Source organism: Meriones unguiculatus, chromosome 1 (genome assembly GCF_030254825.1).
Source record: "Meriones unguiculatus strain TT.TT164.6M chromosome 1, Bangor_MerUng_6.1, whole genome shotgun sequence".
NCBI lineage: Eukaryota > Metazoa > Chordata > Mammalia > Rodentia > Muridae > Meriones > Meriones unguiculatus.
This window is the reverse complement of record NC_083349.1, coordinates 43,764,492-43,783,025: the sequence shown is the minus strand read 5'-3', so window position 1 is coordinate 43,783,025 and position 18,534 is coordinate 43,764,492. Positions and strand designations below refer to the sequence as shown.

Sequence of the window (18,534 nt, the reverse complement as noted above, 5' to 3'; positions counted from 1 at the left end):
CACATCCTGACCCAGGTTGCTAGGACAGCTCACAAAGCCTTTCTGAAAGAGTAAAGCCTCTGGGTAACAGTGCCTGATCTGGACATAGGGAAAGGCAGCATGTGGAACTCTTCTGGCTTTTGTCTGCAGTGGCACAACCTGCAAAACAATACAAATACAGGCAGGAGCCCGACTAAAATGATTTCCAGATGTCTCCCAAGAGGACTAGAGCTTCTGTTCCTAGTGGCAAACATTCCAGCTGGTCATATGCATATCACGTATTCATGAAACTCTATTTGTATGAATGGAATGGATTGACTAAACAGACCCAACAGATTGACTAATTGAAAAAAAAATGCTCTTCAGAGGGAAAAGGAGGCCTTTGATAGGAGGGCTAAATCATTTTATCATTCTGAGGTGCTGATCATCCCTGTTCTACTGATCATCTGTGAACTACATGTGCCTCTTGGTCTCCAAAGTTGAGGTCTGGGTTTCATTACCTGGGGTGATAATCTGGGGAGGAATGACTGTCAAATAAACAAGCCAAAACAACAACAAACCAACCCCTCATATGTTATTGTTTTGCTGACAATTTGGGGAATATAAACTATAATTTGCTTAAAATACACTGGGTGCATCAATCAGAATTTTAGCTGGGAAATGAGACCATTGAAACAATTTTAATAAACAATCTCTTTACAGAGGATGAATAGGACCAAGCCAGATGAATGAGACACTAGGGGACAAGCAGCAGTGTGGGAACACTTGCACTTGAAGGACAGCAGGAGGGAAAGGTTCTTCAGGGGACCTGTGAATGCTTTCACCAAAGAAAAGAGATGGTGAGCTGAGCCATTGCTGTGGGAATTCTCCTTCCTGTTCTGGTATCCTGGCAGAGGGCTCAGCATCTGGCTATCCAGACCTGGCCACAGACTGCTGTGGCTGTACAGCTAAGTGGGGAAGAGTAAATTTATTAGAAATATCACCTGAGGGCAGGGAGAAGGAGGAGCATGGGCTCAGGAATCATAGTTATCTTGTTCCAGATTGCACAAGTCACCAGCATTTAGAGGTCAATGGTATTTAAATCTATTTTCCTTGATCTGAAATTTTTGGAATAGCACTGTTTTGTTGTTTGTTTGGTGATTAACTAAAGTTTCCTTTAATTTTAAGAAACTTTTATTGCAAACATGTTGCTTTTCTCCTTGAGGCAAAGCAGGAACAGCAGCCATGATCTAGCTAATGGTCATTGTATGAAAATGGCTCATTGTCTTCATTACTACAGAAAGTTCTTTTGAACATTGGCCAGGGATCTTGTGCACAGCCCTGGGTGGTGAAGATTCAAAACCTGCCTTCTAGAGCTATTCTCAGCCTGTGGGTCATGGTCAATTTTAGATATCCAGCATATCAGAAAGCCAGGTTTGTAACAGTAGGAAAATTATGGTTATGAAGTGGCAGTGAGGGAATTATATTGTTGGGAGTCATCACAACATGGGGAACTGTGTTAAAGGGTCGAAGCATTTAGGAAGGTTGAGAACTACTGCTGAGAGCCCTCTCTGTGGGGGGTAGAGGAGATCCTGAGTGAATTTGTATTGTTTGATGCTAGCACGAGCATGGAGTTATCAAGAGCCCCAATATATCAGATCCACCAGAACGGCAAAGCCTTTCCCTGGTCTTTGTGTGAATGTTGACAGCACATATGGAAAGTTTCAACTGCAGCTCCCTTCTGGATGTTTAGAGCTTGAGGCTCCTCTCTCATAAATCTTCTACCAAGACTAAACCTGCCTCCTCCTTCAGCTGTGTATGAGAAACCTGTCACCTCAATTCAGATGTGTAAAAGACACGTGTTGAGTTTCTGGCTGTTGTGTTTCCATCAGAGTGCTTGACCCACCCAACCCCAGCTTTCTGTGCATGTGTGTCTGCTTGTGTCCTGTCTTCATTTCCTGCCATCTGAGTTAGGTCAATCAGTGAGCCCTGCAGAGCAGTACCTCTTCTTGATAACAGAGGCCATTGTCTGAGTTTGTGCACTTTTCCTGAACAGCAACACAACAGAAATGATGTTGATGATGATGAGGAGGAGGAGGAAGAGGAGGAGAAAGAGAAGCATCCACCTTTATTCAATGTATAACATGTGCCAGGGTGCTACAGTTTTAAATATACACAATGTCCTTTAATAGCCATCAAAATCTTGAAGAAAACACCACTATTATTTCCATGTTAACAATGTGGAACAAGTTGAGAGAATTGTAAGCACATAACTATTAGGTCAGACCAGATGAAACTGCCAAGATTTGGTCGTGTTTGATGAAAATGTCAACTGTGTTTCAACTTGGTGTTGTAGATTGCAGAATGAGCTTTCATATCAAGAGCAAGATCATGGTGACTAAGTCGTTGTCAGTGACCGATGAAACCTTCATGAAGCAACCGAAGTATTAAATTAAGTAATGTTCCTGTGACTACTGTACAGTGAAGCTCACAAAATGTTCCGTGTGTGTGTGTGTGTGTGTGTGTGTGTGTGTTAATTTCATTCTGCCTGCCATTCTTACTCTCTGGGGGAAGCCGTGCACAGCTGTCTGAACAGATGTGGCCAGTGAGACTGGGAGGAGGCCAGCTGCTGTTGACTAGACCCCATCCCAGAGCCCTGGAGAGTTCCAACCTTGCTATCAGTGTCCCCGCCCCTGCGCAATACACCCCTACTCCTGTCTCTCAGGGAGTTTCTTCTGCTTTTCGGTTCTGGGTCAGTCTCTCTTTTCTAGTGGAGAGGGAGGTCTCCCCTGGTCCCTGTGCCCCTTGATAACCCAGAAGTCTCACTTCATCAGCAAATCCATCCCTGGAGTCGAAGAGCAGGAGGGCTGGGCATGGATGGAAGTGTGTTAGGTGGATATGTGAGCCAACTCAGCTCACATGATTATTTCTGGCAAGGAGACTCATTCAAAATTCCTCTTCTTTTTAGTTGGCAAGAGGGAAGAGAAGGCTGAGGGGTGTGCTGTCTGGGTGTGGCTTTAGGGCTTTTGGGGTAATTACATAGGAAAACTTTGCCTCTGAAAAATAGTACAGAATTGTCAGATTTAGCAAAAGAAAGATGCCAGACTTGGAGTTATATTTGAATTTTAGGAGTATGTAACTATGCAAGATTTGGGGTATGTTTCTGTTAAAAATTGTTGCTCATCTAAGATTCCACTTTACCCCATGCCTTGTCCGTGTGGCATATTAAGAGCTGTGGTGTTCAGGGCCAATTAAGCCGTGAGGCTGCTTCTTCATGAGTGATGGAATCAAGGCCCTTAAAAAGATACTTCAAAGCGGTGTTCCGTGAGCTTGCCTTTCGCCTTGTTGGGACATACTCTTCCATGTAAAGTGCACCAATAAGGCACCATCTTGACTGCAGAGCGCAGCTTGAACCCACAACCTAACCTGACCATGTCTTCATCTTGAACTTCTACCCTCCAGAGCTGAGGGAAATAAACATATATTGCTCAGTCCACAGTGTTCTGTTACAGCCCCACAAAACAGAGTAAGACACTCTTCTAACATGCTGTTGCTGTAAAACACCACAACAGAAAGCAGCTTGGGTTGAAATTCATCATTGAGGGAAGTCAGGGCAAAAGCTTGAAGCAGAAACCATGGAGGAATGGTGCTCGCTGCCTTCTTCTCTGGCTTGTTCCCTGGCTCACATTCATCTAGCTTTCTCATACAGCCTAGGCCCCCCTGCTACAGATGATGATGCCCACGGTGGGCTAAGCGCTCAAGCAATAATCATCTGTTAGCACCAGCGCTTACTTACAGAGTCAAGATACTCTGCAGTCACCAGTCAAGATAACCTCACAGACACAGCCATGGTCACACACGACTCTAATCAGAGCAATCTCTCAGTTGAGGTTCCCACTTCCCAGGTGACTCTAGAGGTCAGCACAGATGTCTTGACCTCCTAGATTTAGTGATCTTAGAACGGTACACTGCTCTCCACCCTTTAGACGCTTTGTCATAATGTACGCGAACCACACGTTTAGACTTCCAACAGAGCCTCGTGCTTCAGATGAACCTAGGCTTAAAGCCCAATCCCTCCATTTCAGTGGCTAGGTGAAGGTAGCTAGATCATTCAACCTTGCTAAACTTCCTTTTCCCATTAAATAGAAAAACCACAGCATCTAAGTTAGGGATGGATTGAGGGTTAAATGAAGTTACATACTGTATGTATAGGCCCTAGCATTTGCCACTGTCAGCAGCACAAATTACGATTATTTATGATCCAGATGGGACAATCATACCCTAAGAGGAATTCAATAGTGTCACAGGCTCCAGTTACAGGGGCAAATCTCTGTGTGCTCTGTTCAAATGAGCCTTCAATTTTAAGACTTCGATTTACAGTGGCCCTGTGGACCCAGAAAGGAATTAAAAAGAAAGGTCTCGAGGAGAGAAATGACCCGAGGGCACTGGTTTCCAACTCTCAGTCTAGAGAGGTGTTTCTTTCAGTGCCTGCCACACAGCAATTGTTGAAAAGGCAGTTTTGCTCTCCCGCCCCTTTTCTGGGGAACAGAAAGAATGGGAGTCTGAGTGAGGACAGTGGGGGCTCCTTTCAAGGGAGGGATGAACTCACACATACAGGCACATTTCCTGGACCAAGTCTGGGTTTCCATAGTAATCACGGACAGAGGTTCTCAATGCTGGCATCACTGATATGGAATAATTTGTAGGGGCTCGGGGCTGTCCTGTGATCTGCAGGGCGGTGTTGCCTGCATCTGGTGGATTGGAGAGGCATGGGATGCCTCTCCATGCTTCTCCAATCTACCAGATGCAGGGAACCTGTCCTGTCCTCTTTCACTATAGTGACCACCAAGAACATCTCCAGGTATGACCTGGGGAATAGGACTGCCTTTGGCTGTGAACCACTGAGAATATCCTGGGCAATACCTACTCAGACACTTTGAATAGCTCTCCAGGATCAGGTGTCCAGCACTTATAAATATTACCTCCAATCTCAACACTCATCTTAAAAGGTAGGTGTGGCTTTGTGCATCTCACAGTGGAAGACATTGAGGCTTAGAGGATTGAAGTAAGTTCCCGCAACCAGCCCGGCTGGGTAGATCTGGGATTCTGAGAGGCTGGTCTGACTCCAAAGCATATACAGCTCCTGCTGTAACACTCCATTCTCTGGAAAATTAAGAGCCCCTCCTCTTGCTTTGAACTAGGAAAATTCATCTCCAGTCAATTCAAGTCTAAAAATGTGTATTGCCCTAGATGCCATGAGAAGCTAAAAGAGATATCTAAGATGTTGCTGCCTTGGAGCCATTTCTAGCACAATACAATCCAGTTAAACACAATCCAGTTAAAGAGCAGTGTGAGGCTTGAGTTTGGGTCCAAACGAGCATTCCTAAAGTTGGAACTCTGAACTGAATGCTTTGTGTGTGCTGGCTTCCCATCCCCTTGGCTGCCAGAAGGGACCATAATTTTAAAAGAAGCTTTGAACTTCGTGGGTTCTACCAGCCTCGCATCCTAACGAACCATTAACTCTCTTGCCTTATGGTGGGCTGTGTGTGACTTCTAGATAAGCATTCGGCCATCTTCTTCGTGGCCCTCTGCATGAAGTTCACCTTTCCGCGTTCCCTGCGGATGGCGGTGTACTCGTAGGCTTTGAGCTTGCTGTAGTAGTCGGAGAACTTGTTGTAGAGGATGGAAATGGGCATCCCATTGAGAATAATCCCGAAAGCGATGCAGAGGAAGGCAAAAAGCCTGCCCAGGTGGGTCTCTGGGTACATGTCTCCATAGCCCACAGTGGAGATGCTTACCTGAAAAGGAAACCAGAATGGAACTGTCAGCCCTGAGAAGGAAGAGGAAGGGAGAAAATGCTGCAGTACAGAGCTCTGACACCCTGTAGATGCACAGAGAAACCGCTAAGCTGTCCCCAGGGAGGCGGCTTTCAGAACTGCTGGCAGGACTGTGCCTTGGGAAGAATGCAAAGCTGTGAAGCTGAAAGACTGGTTTAAATCCTGACTGTGGCACATCAATGTTTTCAGACGCAGCCCAGGAAAACAAGATGGACTTTAAAGAGCTGTAGGAACAAGCATTAATGTAACATATGTTCAATTCCCATCATAGAACATGTCCAGTAATTGTCTTTCTTTCCACAACTCTCCCAGCAGGGGCCTATGTTAGGACAAGGGGATTCTCTGGATTCTCTGAGAAAAAGCTCAAGCTTTGAAGCAATCAGTGTTCAAGTCCAGACTGCCCCTTGCCAGCTGTCAGATCTTGGGATATACATTCAGACATTGGGACCATCTCTCAGAGTTCTAGCAAAGATGAAATGCAAAACTGAATATAAAGCAGTGGGCACAGTATCAGGCACCCAGGGCATCAAACAGCTCCATTGCGTTCCCCTCCTTTTTAAAAGGAGACAGTTATGGCACTGCTCAGAGCTGTTGTGTAGTTCCACTGGCTTTTGAATGGAGACGCTTTCATTGTACTCATCTAGAGAAACACACTCATTAGTCTGTGAAGGGACCTTCGGAAGACCTCATCGGACAAAGACGTGTTCACCCTTCGTGAAATTCCTTTCATCATTCCTGTCACACTGTTTTAAATCCCACTAATTAGAGATTTATTTAGGTTAACAAGCTTCCGGTTTAAAACGTAGATTCCCGTGGGACTAGCTATCACTCAGCATAGCCAGAAAAAAACCCTGGGGACTGTTTTTTTCATGCCTCACATGCTTCTGTTGGTCCCCAGACTAAGTTACTGGCAGGCTCTGGAGCAGGGCTGTTGCTCTCAGTGGTAAAACCTTCCTGTTGCCCAACTCCGGGGGCTCTCGCTGCGCCATCGGTTTGTGCCATGGTTGTCCTGATCTTCCAACAGATGGCAGTGATTATACAAAGTCACTCCCTTGCCACACCGAGATGGGCCTTGGCTCAGAAATGCGAGCACCTTGCTGATGATGCAAGGGTTCGTTTGAACTTTCAAATGCGGTTGATTGATTAGAACAGAACGGAGAAATGAACCAGCTGGGCAAAGCCAGTGGCACTGATAAGAGCGAGCCACAGACCCACCTAGCCCTCAGAAAGGGAGAGGTGTGCCTCCAAGGAAGGTCAGGCTCCAAGGCTCGCTGCTCCATCTCTGACAAGAGAATGACTTTTGACAAGAGAATGACTTTTCCCATGGTAGAACACCAGCAAGCATGACAGAAGCAGGACGGCATAGATAGGGTTAAAGAAATAAGGACCACCCTAAGCTACCTGGGTTCACTTCACAAACAGTTGTGTGAGTTTCGGGCAGCGCAGCTAAATTCTCTCTGCCTCAGTTCCTATTTTTGACATCCGGAGATAATAACAGTACCTACCTTGCAGGGTTGTAATAGGGATTGAAGGTGTGTCTAGCTACAGGCTGTGGGAGCACATGGCTGATGGAAACCAGAGGGACACTTGTCTTATAGCTGGCCCCGTAGTTCTAATCTGTCACTAAGACTGTCACTTACACCCCAGGATGACCAGGCAACTGATTTTCAATAGAGGCTACTGAAGAGAGTTTGGTTCCTGAGACAAGTGACAGGAAGGAGTAGTTTTAGAACATGCTTTCAGCTCCAAAGGAGATGGCCTTGCAGTTAGCCAGACACAGAAGGGTCCAGCAGTGTATGGGGGTGGGAGCTGGGAAGACATAGAGGAAAAGAGACGATTAAGACAAAGTGCCATTATTAAGCTTTTGATTAATGTCCATAATGGCTTGCCTTCTCCCCCAACCTTACGCCTTTTTTAAGTTTTCTTTCCCATAAATCATCAAGACCTTTTCATTTTATTTCTTCCTTTTTTTTCTGAGATGATAGTGTAATTGCACCTATTTTATTTTTATTTTTTGGCTGAACTTTGAGTGAAAAAAAAAAAAAAAGCAAGTTGCTTTATCTTTAACAAGAATGAATAGCTGATATGCATAATCAGATCTGAGAAATCTTGAGTATCTTGGATCTCTAATTTTAGAGAGGGGAACTCTCCTGCTAAGAGGCTATGGGTGCCTGGTCTCCAAAAGTATGTTCAGAATATAGTTGTTTTGCTGTCTGTTTTATAGATAATTTGATTCAATAGTAACCTTGTTCTCTTTCTTTTCTTTTCTCTTTTCTTTTCTTTTCTTTTCTCTTCTCTCCTTCCTTCCTTCCTTCCTTCCTTCCTTCCTTCCTTCCTTCCTTCCCTCCCTCCCTCCCTTCTTTCTTTCTTTCTTTCTTTCTTTCTTTCTTTCTTTCTTTCTTTCTTTCTTTCTTTCTTTCTTAGACAGGTTTTCACTATGTAGCTCTGGCTGCTTTGAAACTCACTAAGTGGACCAGGTTGGCCTTGATCTCACAGAGATCTGCTTTCCTCTGCCTCCTGAGTACTGGGATTAAAGGTGTGTAACACTATGCCCGGTTCTATCCTTGTTTTTGTCCCTTGCTTCTGGGGTAGGGCTTAGGATTTTCTGGTTTAGGAAATTTTCCATAGATTACATGGGATATATCACATCTTCATAGATGGTATTGACACTAAAGGCCCCAGGCTGACCCAAATGACCTCAGAGAGTGAATTTTTACATCAGCAGGAGATGAGTTTGGAAATGTGACCAAAGGGTCTGCAATTCATCTAAAAATCTACCCAAACTGGCAGTATAGCCAGTCTTATTCTGGAAGCTGACCATTCTCCTGAAAACTCACAGATTTCCCCTAGTTCTCAGTTTCAAGACTCCAGAGCTTGACCTTCTCCTGACAGCTTGCTCACTGATCAACAAATCCCGACCTGACAAACACCATTCAGAAAAGTATCAGGATCTCCTGTGCAACAGGAACAACACACTTGAATTTCTTCTTCAACAAGCAATGTTTGTTTTCTTCCTGAAGAATGGGGTATAGATAAAATGTATTCCAGAAAATACAACTAATTAAGAAAATCATTAGTCCCCTTCCTTGTCTTCCCAAAGAAGCAGAGGCTGTAAAGGCTGACTGTTTTTCCTCCTAAGACTACTCAACAGGGCATGCTGTCCTTCAAAGGCTACTTATTCATGTTCCTGTTGCAATAGATATTTGTTTATTTTTTATTTTTTTGCAAACATTCCTCCTTAGGATTATAACCTAAAGAAACAATTCAGATGGGTACAAGTGGCTGTGCCTTATCTGATAATTAATCTTGCTGTTAGTTGCCCACCACAAAGTACTGAATGCAACCACTCTGGGGCAATTCCTCAAAAAAGTAAGAATGAGACGAACACTGAACGGTAATTCTTGTCTGGATGTTACAGCGTGTCACAGTTTTACGATGAGTGCAGGCGGTACATTAAGAAGTAGATTGGCCCAAGCTAGAGCAAAACCAGTGATGCAAGTCAGGGGTCTCTCAACCTACCCATGAAAAGGAAGACAATAAGGATGTCCTCTGCAACTTCAGCTTATTTAACACCTCCCCTTGATACTCAGGCATGCACCACTGAAGTCATCTTGAACAAGAAGACACAAAAGACTTGAGACAGAAAAAGAGATGCACTCCCAAATCAGGGGCCCTTAGGACAAAAATAAAAAACAACCCCCCCAAAAAAAAAACCAGTGTCTTTGAGCTGTTGCTTCACCTATAACTGTTCCTGAAGAAGCTAGAATTTCAACACTTTCTATGCCAGATAGTACAGGCTTTCGAGTTCAGTCCCAAGCCCAGTACCCTTTTCTGTGATTCTGCAACTGGGATTCTACAGGCTACATCTCCCCTTGATGGCTGTTTTGCAGAGCAGAGGCATGTTTGGGAGACTGGGGGAGAGGAAGGAGACATGAAGGTCTCTGTTGTTGACTCTGGTTTCCACCCTGCCACCACCACCACAATCATCATCATAAGCATCAGGCTCAGACAGTTTGCAACTCTCAGTACTCTAAGCATAAGCCTCATGGTGCCACCTTATAAAAATGCTCAGTGGCCACCTCTGCAGGCCCAAGTCTGGTAACACTATCATCTCCCATTTGTTCTTCCAGTTATTATCTCCATTACTATATTTTCTCTTCTTCCCTCCTTATAACTGTGCATCTCTTTCCTTCTAGCAAAGCACCCATTTCCATTTCTGTTTTCCTAACTGTAACCTAACTCACTTTACATATGCATTTTCCCCCCAAGCAATCAATTAAAATACATTTCAGTGATCTTGGAAAGACCAACTATTTTCCAGGAAATGATACTATCATTTAGGAAAATGAAGATGGGAGCCAGCTTGATGGGACACAATTATCTGGTGCCTCAGCCTAAGATAAATTTCCTTTTCAGAGCATTTTCGAAGTGATGAGTTTATGCCATAGTTTCCTCTTTGACTCCTACAACTTTAACTTGTTCTGGAAGAGTCCAAAGCAAATGGTTTGTTGAAGATCCAACTGGCCTTTTTACTTGAACACAAATTCACTCAGGGGGCTGATGGTTACAGCTTCATCACAGAGCTCTTGTTGGCCCATAGGATGTATTTGTTACTCTTGGGCAGTTCTGAAAACCCCCACTTGGCTGGCACTGCTCCAAGCATGGCCTGTTGATCTGCAGAATCAGAAACTTGCCCTACTGTGTGTCTCACAATATTTCTTTCCCCCTGGTACAGAAAGGTATCACTCCCATATTAATTTCCCGTAAAATGGATCTGGAATCAAAGGTTATTGCTTCCATGTGATAGACTATCTGCTAATTAGACGTGGTAGCTTTTGTTTGTTATAGACTTACTACAGGTTAGTATGTTACATGTGTTTCTTATTACATGAGTGCTCACAAATAACCAGCATTTGACAGATGAGAAGGGTCTATCTACATGAGCAATTGCAGATGTAAGGCTTCATGGGGGATTTGTTCTTGTAGATATCTTCACAAGAATGAAAATTATTCTCAATAACAAAAAGTGACTTATTCCTCTTAAAACACTGAGTTGGATTACAGAGGGTTGAAAGAGGCTTGGTGTTAGCGAGAGGGAAGATAGTAAAAGCAGATCAGCTTGGGAGTTGTTCTGTAAGTTGTGATAAGGAACAAACAATAAATAGAGAATGCATTGGAGAATCTGTGTCTCATGTGTGGTACAAAGAATACAGTTCTGGAGTGGCGTAAGAGGCTATCAATCATGGCCAGGTGTGGGAGCGCATACCTTCAACCCTAGCACTCAGGAGGCAGAGGCAAGTGGATCTCTGTGAGTTCAAGGCTATCCTAGTCTACATAGTGAGCTCCAGATTAGCCAGAGTTACACTGTGAGACCCTATGTCAAAGACAAAAAAAAAAAAAAGAAAGAAAAAGAAAATAGCTATCATATCTTTTGTTTTTGGTGTGTGTGTGTGTTTTGTTTTTACTTCCTCTTAACATTTTAATGTGAGAGTGTGTGATAATAATACAGTAATTACTAACTTATTGCATCTCCCTGCCTTTAAGGTACTGTCTATTAATTTCACAGAGCTTTGCTCTCCTGGGCTGACCTGCCCTGACCCTTGCCTGAGTATGGGCATGTGACTTGCTTTGGGTTGAGCTGCTATCTACAACCCAACAAGTTGAGCAAATATGAACAGAAGTGATATGATACAGTGCTTGCATAGCTGGGTTTGTGCTCTCTCCCCTGACCTTTGCCACAGCCAGAGAGACAGGCCTGTTGAAGTAAGAGGGACATGTAGCCCAGTTTCCTCATTGTATACCATCTTTCATCCAGCTAGACCAACAGACGTAAGGATGGGTGTCACCAGATGAAAAGAACTTCTAGTTCAAACAGAACTCACGAGTTGATCACAAGCACTTATTTATTTTGAGACAAGATCTCACCGTGCAGTCCTGGCTGGCCTGGAACTTGCCATGTAGACCAGGCTGGCTTCGATCTCACGGAAATCAGCCTGGATTTGCCTCCTAAGGGCTAAGATTAAAAGCGTGTACTGCCACACCTATATCAAGTTGCTCACTTTTATACTCATGCACTAAATGAATGTTTGATGTTTGAAGTCACTGGGTATTGGCACCATTGCTATGGCAGAAGATAACTTGTAACATACATCATTTATAAATAAACAAATGCGTATGTATTTTGCAGTAGTGTTCAGTTTTTTAGTTAAAAATTATATATGATCAGTTAAGTGCTTGTGGGCCAGTTACCTTTAAGATGCTACTTCTTTATTTTTATTTAAATTTTAATTAGCATGTGAATTATTGTCAAAATTCCACTCCTCAGATTCTTGTGTCTGTTCAGTCATGTGGGTTTAAGTGAATTTCTTCTCATAGTTCAAACCTGAGCTCAGTATCATCTCATCTCCAACATGACATTTCTGCTATACCGTCAGAAAGAGATTCTACCCACCCCAACTGCTCTCATCCCGCTATCCCATATGTTTTTCGATGCCGGTACAGAAATTATTGTATTTCTGTCTACACTAAAGTGTAAACACCATAGTGAAAAGGTCTCCTCCCCCCATCATTCAATGCTAAGTGTTTAGGGTATGACCTGGCACACTGCAAATCATCAGTGAAGAAGATAAACCTTCGTGGGTTTTGCAAAATATCGATCCTAATATTTACCATCCTCTCACTTTACAACTACATTTAAGAGCTAAGACACTTTGTATATCTATCATTCATGCTGTTCTTTCCTCCTTGCTTCCTGATAATAAAATGTCTCAGGACACAGTATGCAGGATAATCAAAGTACCAAGAAGAGCTGAGTCCATAGCATCAGCTACGAGGAACGACACAGTCCTAAAAAAATCAAGGAAATTGTTCTTACTGTGCTCTTAGGTTTGCCCAGCAAGAAAACACAAGACAGCAATCACTTGCATACTTCATAATAATTTGTACTGTACAAATCTAGGAATAAAATAGATAGAGGTCATTGGTATGGAGTAAGGTTGGTAAGTGGGAAAGTCAGAAAATGTGGGCTTGGTTTGTAAAAATGGTGTTTGGTAAAGATAAGAGCCCTCCACCCTCAACCCTCAAACCCCTCACATTGGTCAAAAACTAAAATAGGTAAATGATTTCACAGATTAAAAAAACAAATGGTCATTTAACTTTTGTTGTAAAATTTATTTTTAAAAAAGCACTGGTTTTGAATAAAATGGGTTCATTAACAAAAGGAGGAAAATCTTCAGTACAGGAAATTAAGTGATCAATGGACCTTAACATCAGAAATATTTGTAAAGGTAAAAACTCATTTTAAGGTAAAAATTAATAGGTGTAATAAAATATTTATATTAGTATAGTTAATGTAACATAAATATTGTGGATTAAAAGTAATTGAAAGTCCTATAGTACTGCTGCCTATACATGATAGCCTTTTCATTCATCTTCGGATGAATGAAAATTTGACTTTAAAACTTTCTATTTAATCATCAGCATATAGATTTGTTTTTTTGCCTCCCCACTTTCATCACCTCCAAAGTAAATGTCATTTGCTGGGGACAAATCATCCTCCATCTGTAGACATGGTTTATCTACTATGGAGATGACCTTTCGTCACTTGGAATATCAGATGGAATGATCAGAGCAGCAGCCTTTGAGGAGCATGCTCAGAAGAGCCTGCTATCACTCTGTCGATGAGGAAAATTCAACTTACTCTAAGCTGGGAAGGGAAGGAAGACTCACTAAAGGACAGGGAACTTCGAGTAGAACTTCCTCTTTTAGAGATGTGGGAATAGGGATGTGAGTGATGGGATGAAATCTCACAACTGATTACCCAGCATCATGGTTAATTGCTGGAATATTGGAGGCTAGCCCCTTCTCAGTCACCCATCATGACACACTGCTCTGTCAGTAGCCTTGTGATTAGTTTATGTTGCCATTTTAAGTATCTGCTCTTTTGCTTTTTGCTTAATACCTTTCAAGGCATTGCTATCTGCTTTAAGAAGACAAACAAAGGATCTATTTAGTTCTTTCTCATACCTGCAAGTTCGCTCACTGACCTGAGATGAGTTGGTTAGCATCTTTCAAGGGTTCACCTAGTATACCAGAAATAGGGATTTTAAAGAAATGCTTTAAAATTACTATAAAATTATATAAAGAGGATTACTATAAAGACTCAAGTACTCAAGAACAACTAGGATATTAACAGTCACATTAGGCAGGGTGTGACAAAGACCTAAAGCTTGCAAGACACAGTGGTAGAGCGAGGTAAGGGCATGGATGCTGGCGTGGGGCAGACACGTACCTTATCCCTGGATTTACCACCTCTAGCTGTGTGGACCCCAGTGCCTCTGGTTATAAAATGGGACAATTATACTCTATCCTGAAAGAACTGTAGTGCTGTTAGAAGTAGTTTCAGTTTTAGACGTATCTCTCCACTCAGCCTTAACTAGAACAAATAGCGGGAAGGTTTTAGTTAGGCTCAACATTGCTCAGCCAAATCTTCCTAGTAACGTATCTACAGTGTCCTTCAGAAAATGAAGCTACTTCTTGTCCTTTTAAAAGACATGGTGACAACAAGCTGTTTCTTTGTGATGTTTAAGTGAAGTCAGTTTTTTACCATTTAGGACATAAGTGTGCATTAAGGGGTGCTTGAACAATGAAGAGGCTTGCTGAATCTACAAAACATGATCATTTTTCACTTTTTAAAAATTCTGCCTGTCAAAAATGTCTTTTTTGGGGTTGTTAATTATCTTTCTTTTCTGTCTTTCTTCCTTTCTGTCTTTCCTTTTCATTTTTTCTTTCTTTCTTTGTCTTTCCTTTCCTTCCTTCCTTCCTTCCTTCCTTCCTTTCTTTCTTTCTTTCTTTCTTTCTTTCTTTCTTTCTTTCTTTCTTTCTTTCTTTCTTTCTTTCTTTCTTTCTTTCTTTCTTTCTTTCTTTCTTTCTTTCTTTCTTTCTTTCTTTCTTTCTTTCTTTCTTTCTTTCTTTCTTTCTTTCTTTCTTTCTTTCTTTCTTTCTTTCTTTCTTTCTTTCTTTCTTTCTTTCTTTCTTTCTTTCTTTCTTTCTTTCTTTCTTTCTTATGGGATCTCGAGTAACCAAGCTGGCCTCTAACTCACATGCATCCTATCTGGCCAAAGCCGGCCTTGAATTTCTGATCCTCCTCTCTCCCCAGTGCAGGGATTACAGGATTCATTCAACACCTAGGTGTGTTAAGGATTTTAAGATCAAATCGGGATTTGAAAACGTTTAGGACCACGTAAAATTCAGTTTGTGAACTGCAATCTTGATGTTGTTCCAGATTTATAATATCCGTTTAGGTTTTGTTGGAGGCAACCGTGCGGTGAAGAGGCCATCTATCCTTTAGCAAGATCAGGTAAGATCAAGAGATGAGCCTGCCAAGACCGATGAATAAAGACTGGGAGGGCGCGCAGGGGTGGGGTGGTGAGGGTGGGGTGGGGTCAGAAAGGATGCAGCAGCCCAAGCGCCTTGCTACTCACCGCAGCCCACCACCAGGCATGGAGAATGCTGGTGAAGTTGGTGCCAGGCACGTCATGCTCCACCGAGTAGACAGCCGCGGAGAAGGAGAAGATGCCCATAGCGATGAAGAGCATCAGGCAGCCCACCTGCTGGTAGCACTGGCGCAGCGTGAAGCCGAAGGCTCGCAGCCCCGTGGAGTGGCGCGCCAGCTTGAGGATGCGAAAGATGCGCATGAGCCGCATGATGCGCAGCACCTGGCCCACCTTTCCCACACGGCCCACGGTCTCCAGGTCGTGTTCCCGCGGGGAGCCCTTGCCCTGCCTCTGGTCCTCGCTCGTGAAGCACTCGAGCAGCAGCTGCAGGTAGAAGGGCAGAATGGCCACCAGGTCCACCAGATTGAGGGCGCTGCGAGCGAAGCGCCGCAGGTTGGGGGTGGAGGCGAGGCGCAGCAGGAACTCCAGGGTGAAGAAAGCCACGCACAACATCTCCACGTGCTCCAGGATGGGCCCCGGGTCCCCACCGCCCGTGTCCTCCTCCGCCTGGTGCTGCATCTCCTCCACCGTGTTGAGCGCCAGGGCCACCACGGAGATGAGCACGAAGAGGTTGGAGGCCACCCCCATGGCCTTGGCTGCCACCGAGGAAAAGGGCTTCTCCATGAGGTTCCAGAGGCATCGGCGCTGCGGTCCATAGAAGCTCATGTCCTGGAAGAGCTCCTCCGCCTCCTCGGCCTGCGCCTGGGCGCGCAGCTCCCGCTGGATCTTGAGCTGCTCGCTCAGCTCGTCCCTCCGCTCCTCGAAGCAGATGCGACAGCAGCGCGGTGTGTACTTCAGCCTCACCCCCCAGTAGCCCAGCTCCTCCAGGTAGCAGCGTGGGCACAGCTCGTCTTGCACCAGCAACACCCCCGACGTGTAGAAGTTGTAGATGAGCTGGAAGACCGCGGGGTCTCGGTCGAAGAAGTACTCGTCTGTCTGCGCCTCGTAGTCGTCGCACAGGCCCAGCTGGCGGCTGCGGCTGGTGGAGGTGGCCAGGCGGCCCAGGCGAGTTTTGGGGTAGCTGGCCAGCTCGCAGTATTCCAGCTGATAGCTGTGACCTCCTACATTCACCTTCAGCGTGGACAGCTGGGCTGGAGTGTCCGTGTGCACGTCCTGAGGGGCTGTGGGGCACTCCGGCGGCTGGTTCTCCTCCGCGAGCTCATCCTGCCAGTCCTCCGCCTCCTCCCCGCCGTCCTCGTCGTCCTCAATGTAGTAATTGTAGTTGCCCTCGGTCCACTGTGGTAGGATGCTGGCCTGAGAGCCGGTGCGGCCTCCCAGGGAGCAGATGCTCCTGCGCTGCTGGTTGCTCCTGGCGTTGGGCCCCTCGTCCGTCTCTGGAGGACTCCAGGGCTTGTAGCTCACCGACCATCTCCTCTCGTTGCTCTGTTTCAACATGGCTGAGGGAGTCAGACCACTTGGCTGGCTCTCCTGGCTGTCTGGAGCACCTGGTCTGCTCACTGCCGCTGGGAGGACAGATAGGGCGCCCTGCTCTGTCTCAGAGAAGCCAGCATACTGGGGCCCTGGGCATTTCCCTCAAAGCTGTTCTTCCTCCTGGCCTGAAAAAGCCCAGGCTAGCGGGCCAGATCGGAACACCAGCGGCAGAGAGACTTGAGTGCTCTAATCTTGCTGATAGGGAAGAGGCAAGTGTTAGAAGGGATTTGGGGCCTCTTAGCCAGTTCTGTCCCCGCCCCCTACTTCCCCTGTCTGAGGTGGAGGGTGATTATGTGGCCTTAAATCTCCAGATAATCAGAAGAAGGCAGAGATTATTGCTAATAAAAATGTCAGTCAGCCTTGCCCTGGGGAAGTGCTTAGGGTATGTGTGTTGAGTGAAATCAAATCAACTGAATTAGCTAGGGACTATGGATGCCCCTGTCTTCACCCCTAAAGTTTGAGACTGAAGCCTCTGCCCTCGGAAAACCAACCGTGAGAAGTAATGACAGCAGAAAGCTGACCTTGTTACTAGTGGGTTTATGACTCTTTATTTAGAGTTACATCCTCTAGAATTTCTTTTCTTATATTGAAAAATGGATTTTTTTTCATATAATATATTCTTATTATGGTTCTCCTCCCCCTCACAGCTCCTCCCCTCTTCCCCTCCTGTCCGAATGAACACCCTTTCTGACTCTTCTTAGAAAACAAACAGGCATCTAAGGAATGATAACAAAAAGTAAAATAAAATAAATAAAACCCAAACAAATCAGAATGTGACAAAACAACCAAAAAGAAAAAGAGCCAAAGAAAAAAAGCCCAAGAAATGCGTAGAGACTCAGACACACACACACATTCACACACACAGAAACTCCAAAAAACTTCAAAAGTGGAAGCCATGATACATACACACACAAAGGACCTGTAAGGTAGAAAAAAAAAATGCCCCGTTTTAACGTTATGAGCCAAAGAACCTCCAAATATATCATGGAGTTAGTCTTGTGTTAGCCATCTCCTGGGCACGGGGCCTAACCCCAAGAGTGGGTTGTTTGCCCACTGAGTCTCCCTTGGTGAGACTAATTTTTCATTTGCAAGTGGCTATGAACTGGAGAGAGCTTCCATGTTAGGAGGGCATGTGCCCATGTGCCCTTTCAGCTCTAGGACCCCATGCCTGCTCTGCCATAGTCTTTGTTCGTTGATATATGCTCCAGTCTTCCTGTGTCTAGAAGACCTTGATTCTTTGGTGTCCACCGTCCCCTCTGGCTCTTACTGTCTTTCTGCTTCCTCTGCTGCAGAGTTCCCTGAGGGAAGGGAATTGATGGAAAAGGAGCCCTTTTAGGGCTGAATGTTCCAAGGGCTCTCGTTTTCTGCGTACTGGCTGCATGTGGGTCTCTGTATTTGTTCCCATTTGCAGTAGGAGGAGCTTCTCTGATGAGAGCTGAGGACGGCACAGATCTATGAGCACAGCTGAGTGTTGTTAGGAGTCATTCTATTGCTCCATTCCTTCAGCAGAACAGTAGTAGTTGGTCTTCCTCTCGACCCCTGGTCGAAGTAGCCTCAGGTTTTTAGCCACTCAGGCGGTGTTGGATGTGGGCTCCATTTCATGGAGTGGCCTTAACTGGAATCACAAGTTATTCCCACAAGCTTTGTGCCACTATTACACCCTTTCCCTTATTTTTGAGACTTGTATAGAAATATGCAAAGGAACATGATCATATCTACTCCCCATTTTACCTCTTTTTGTTCTCCCAACATGACCCCTGATATATTATGTCTTCTGATATATTATTATTTTTGTCTTCTGATATATTATTACT

The 18,534-nt window shown here is 44.6% G+C and overlaps 1 protein-coding gene across 1 annotated transcript; it reads right to left on the bottom strand.

The window, feature by feature from the left end:
* Nucleotides 1–2,053: 2,053 nt before the first annotated feature.
* Kcnv2 (potassium voltage-gated channel modifier subfamily V member 2) lies at nucleotides 2,054–16,684 on the bottom strand. The gene is made up of 2 exons (XM_021654830.2): nucleotides 15,278–16,684; nucleotides 2,054–5,756 (listed from the first exon to the last, which is right to left on the bottom strand). The coding sequence occupies exons 1-2, from the start codon at nucleotides 16,682–16,684 to the stop codon at nucleotides 5,475–5,477; spliced, it is 1,689 nt and encodes a 562-aa protein (XP_021510505.1). The 3' UTR covers nucleotides 2,054–5,474.
* Nucleotides 16,685–18,534: the final 1,850 nt, after the last annotated feature.

What these genes read in the sequence shown, in the direction of transcription:
- Kcnv2 (XM_021654830.2), bottom strand. Translation starts at nt 16,684, where the DNA reads ATGTTGAAACAGAGCAACGAGAGGAGATGGTCGGTGAGCTACAAGCCC. An exon ending in ATGCCTGGTGGTGGGCTGCG is followed by an intron (nt 5,757 to 15,277) that starts GTGAGTAGCAAG and finishes TTTCCTTTTCAG; the next exon opens with GTAAGCATCTCCACTGTGGG.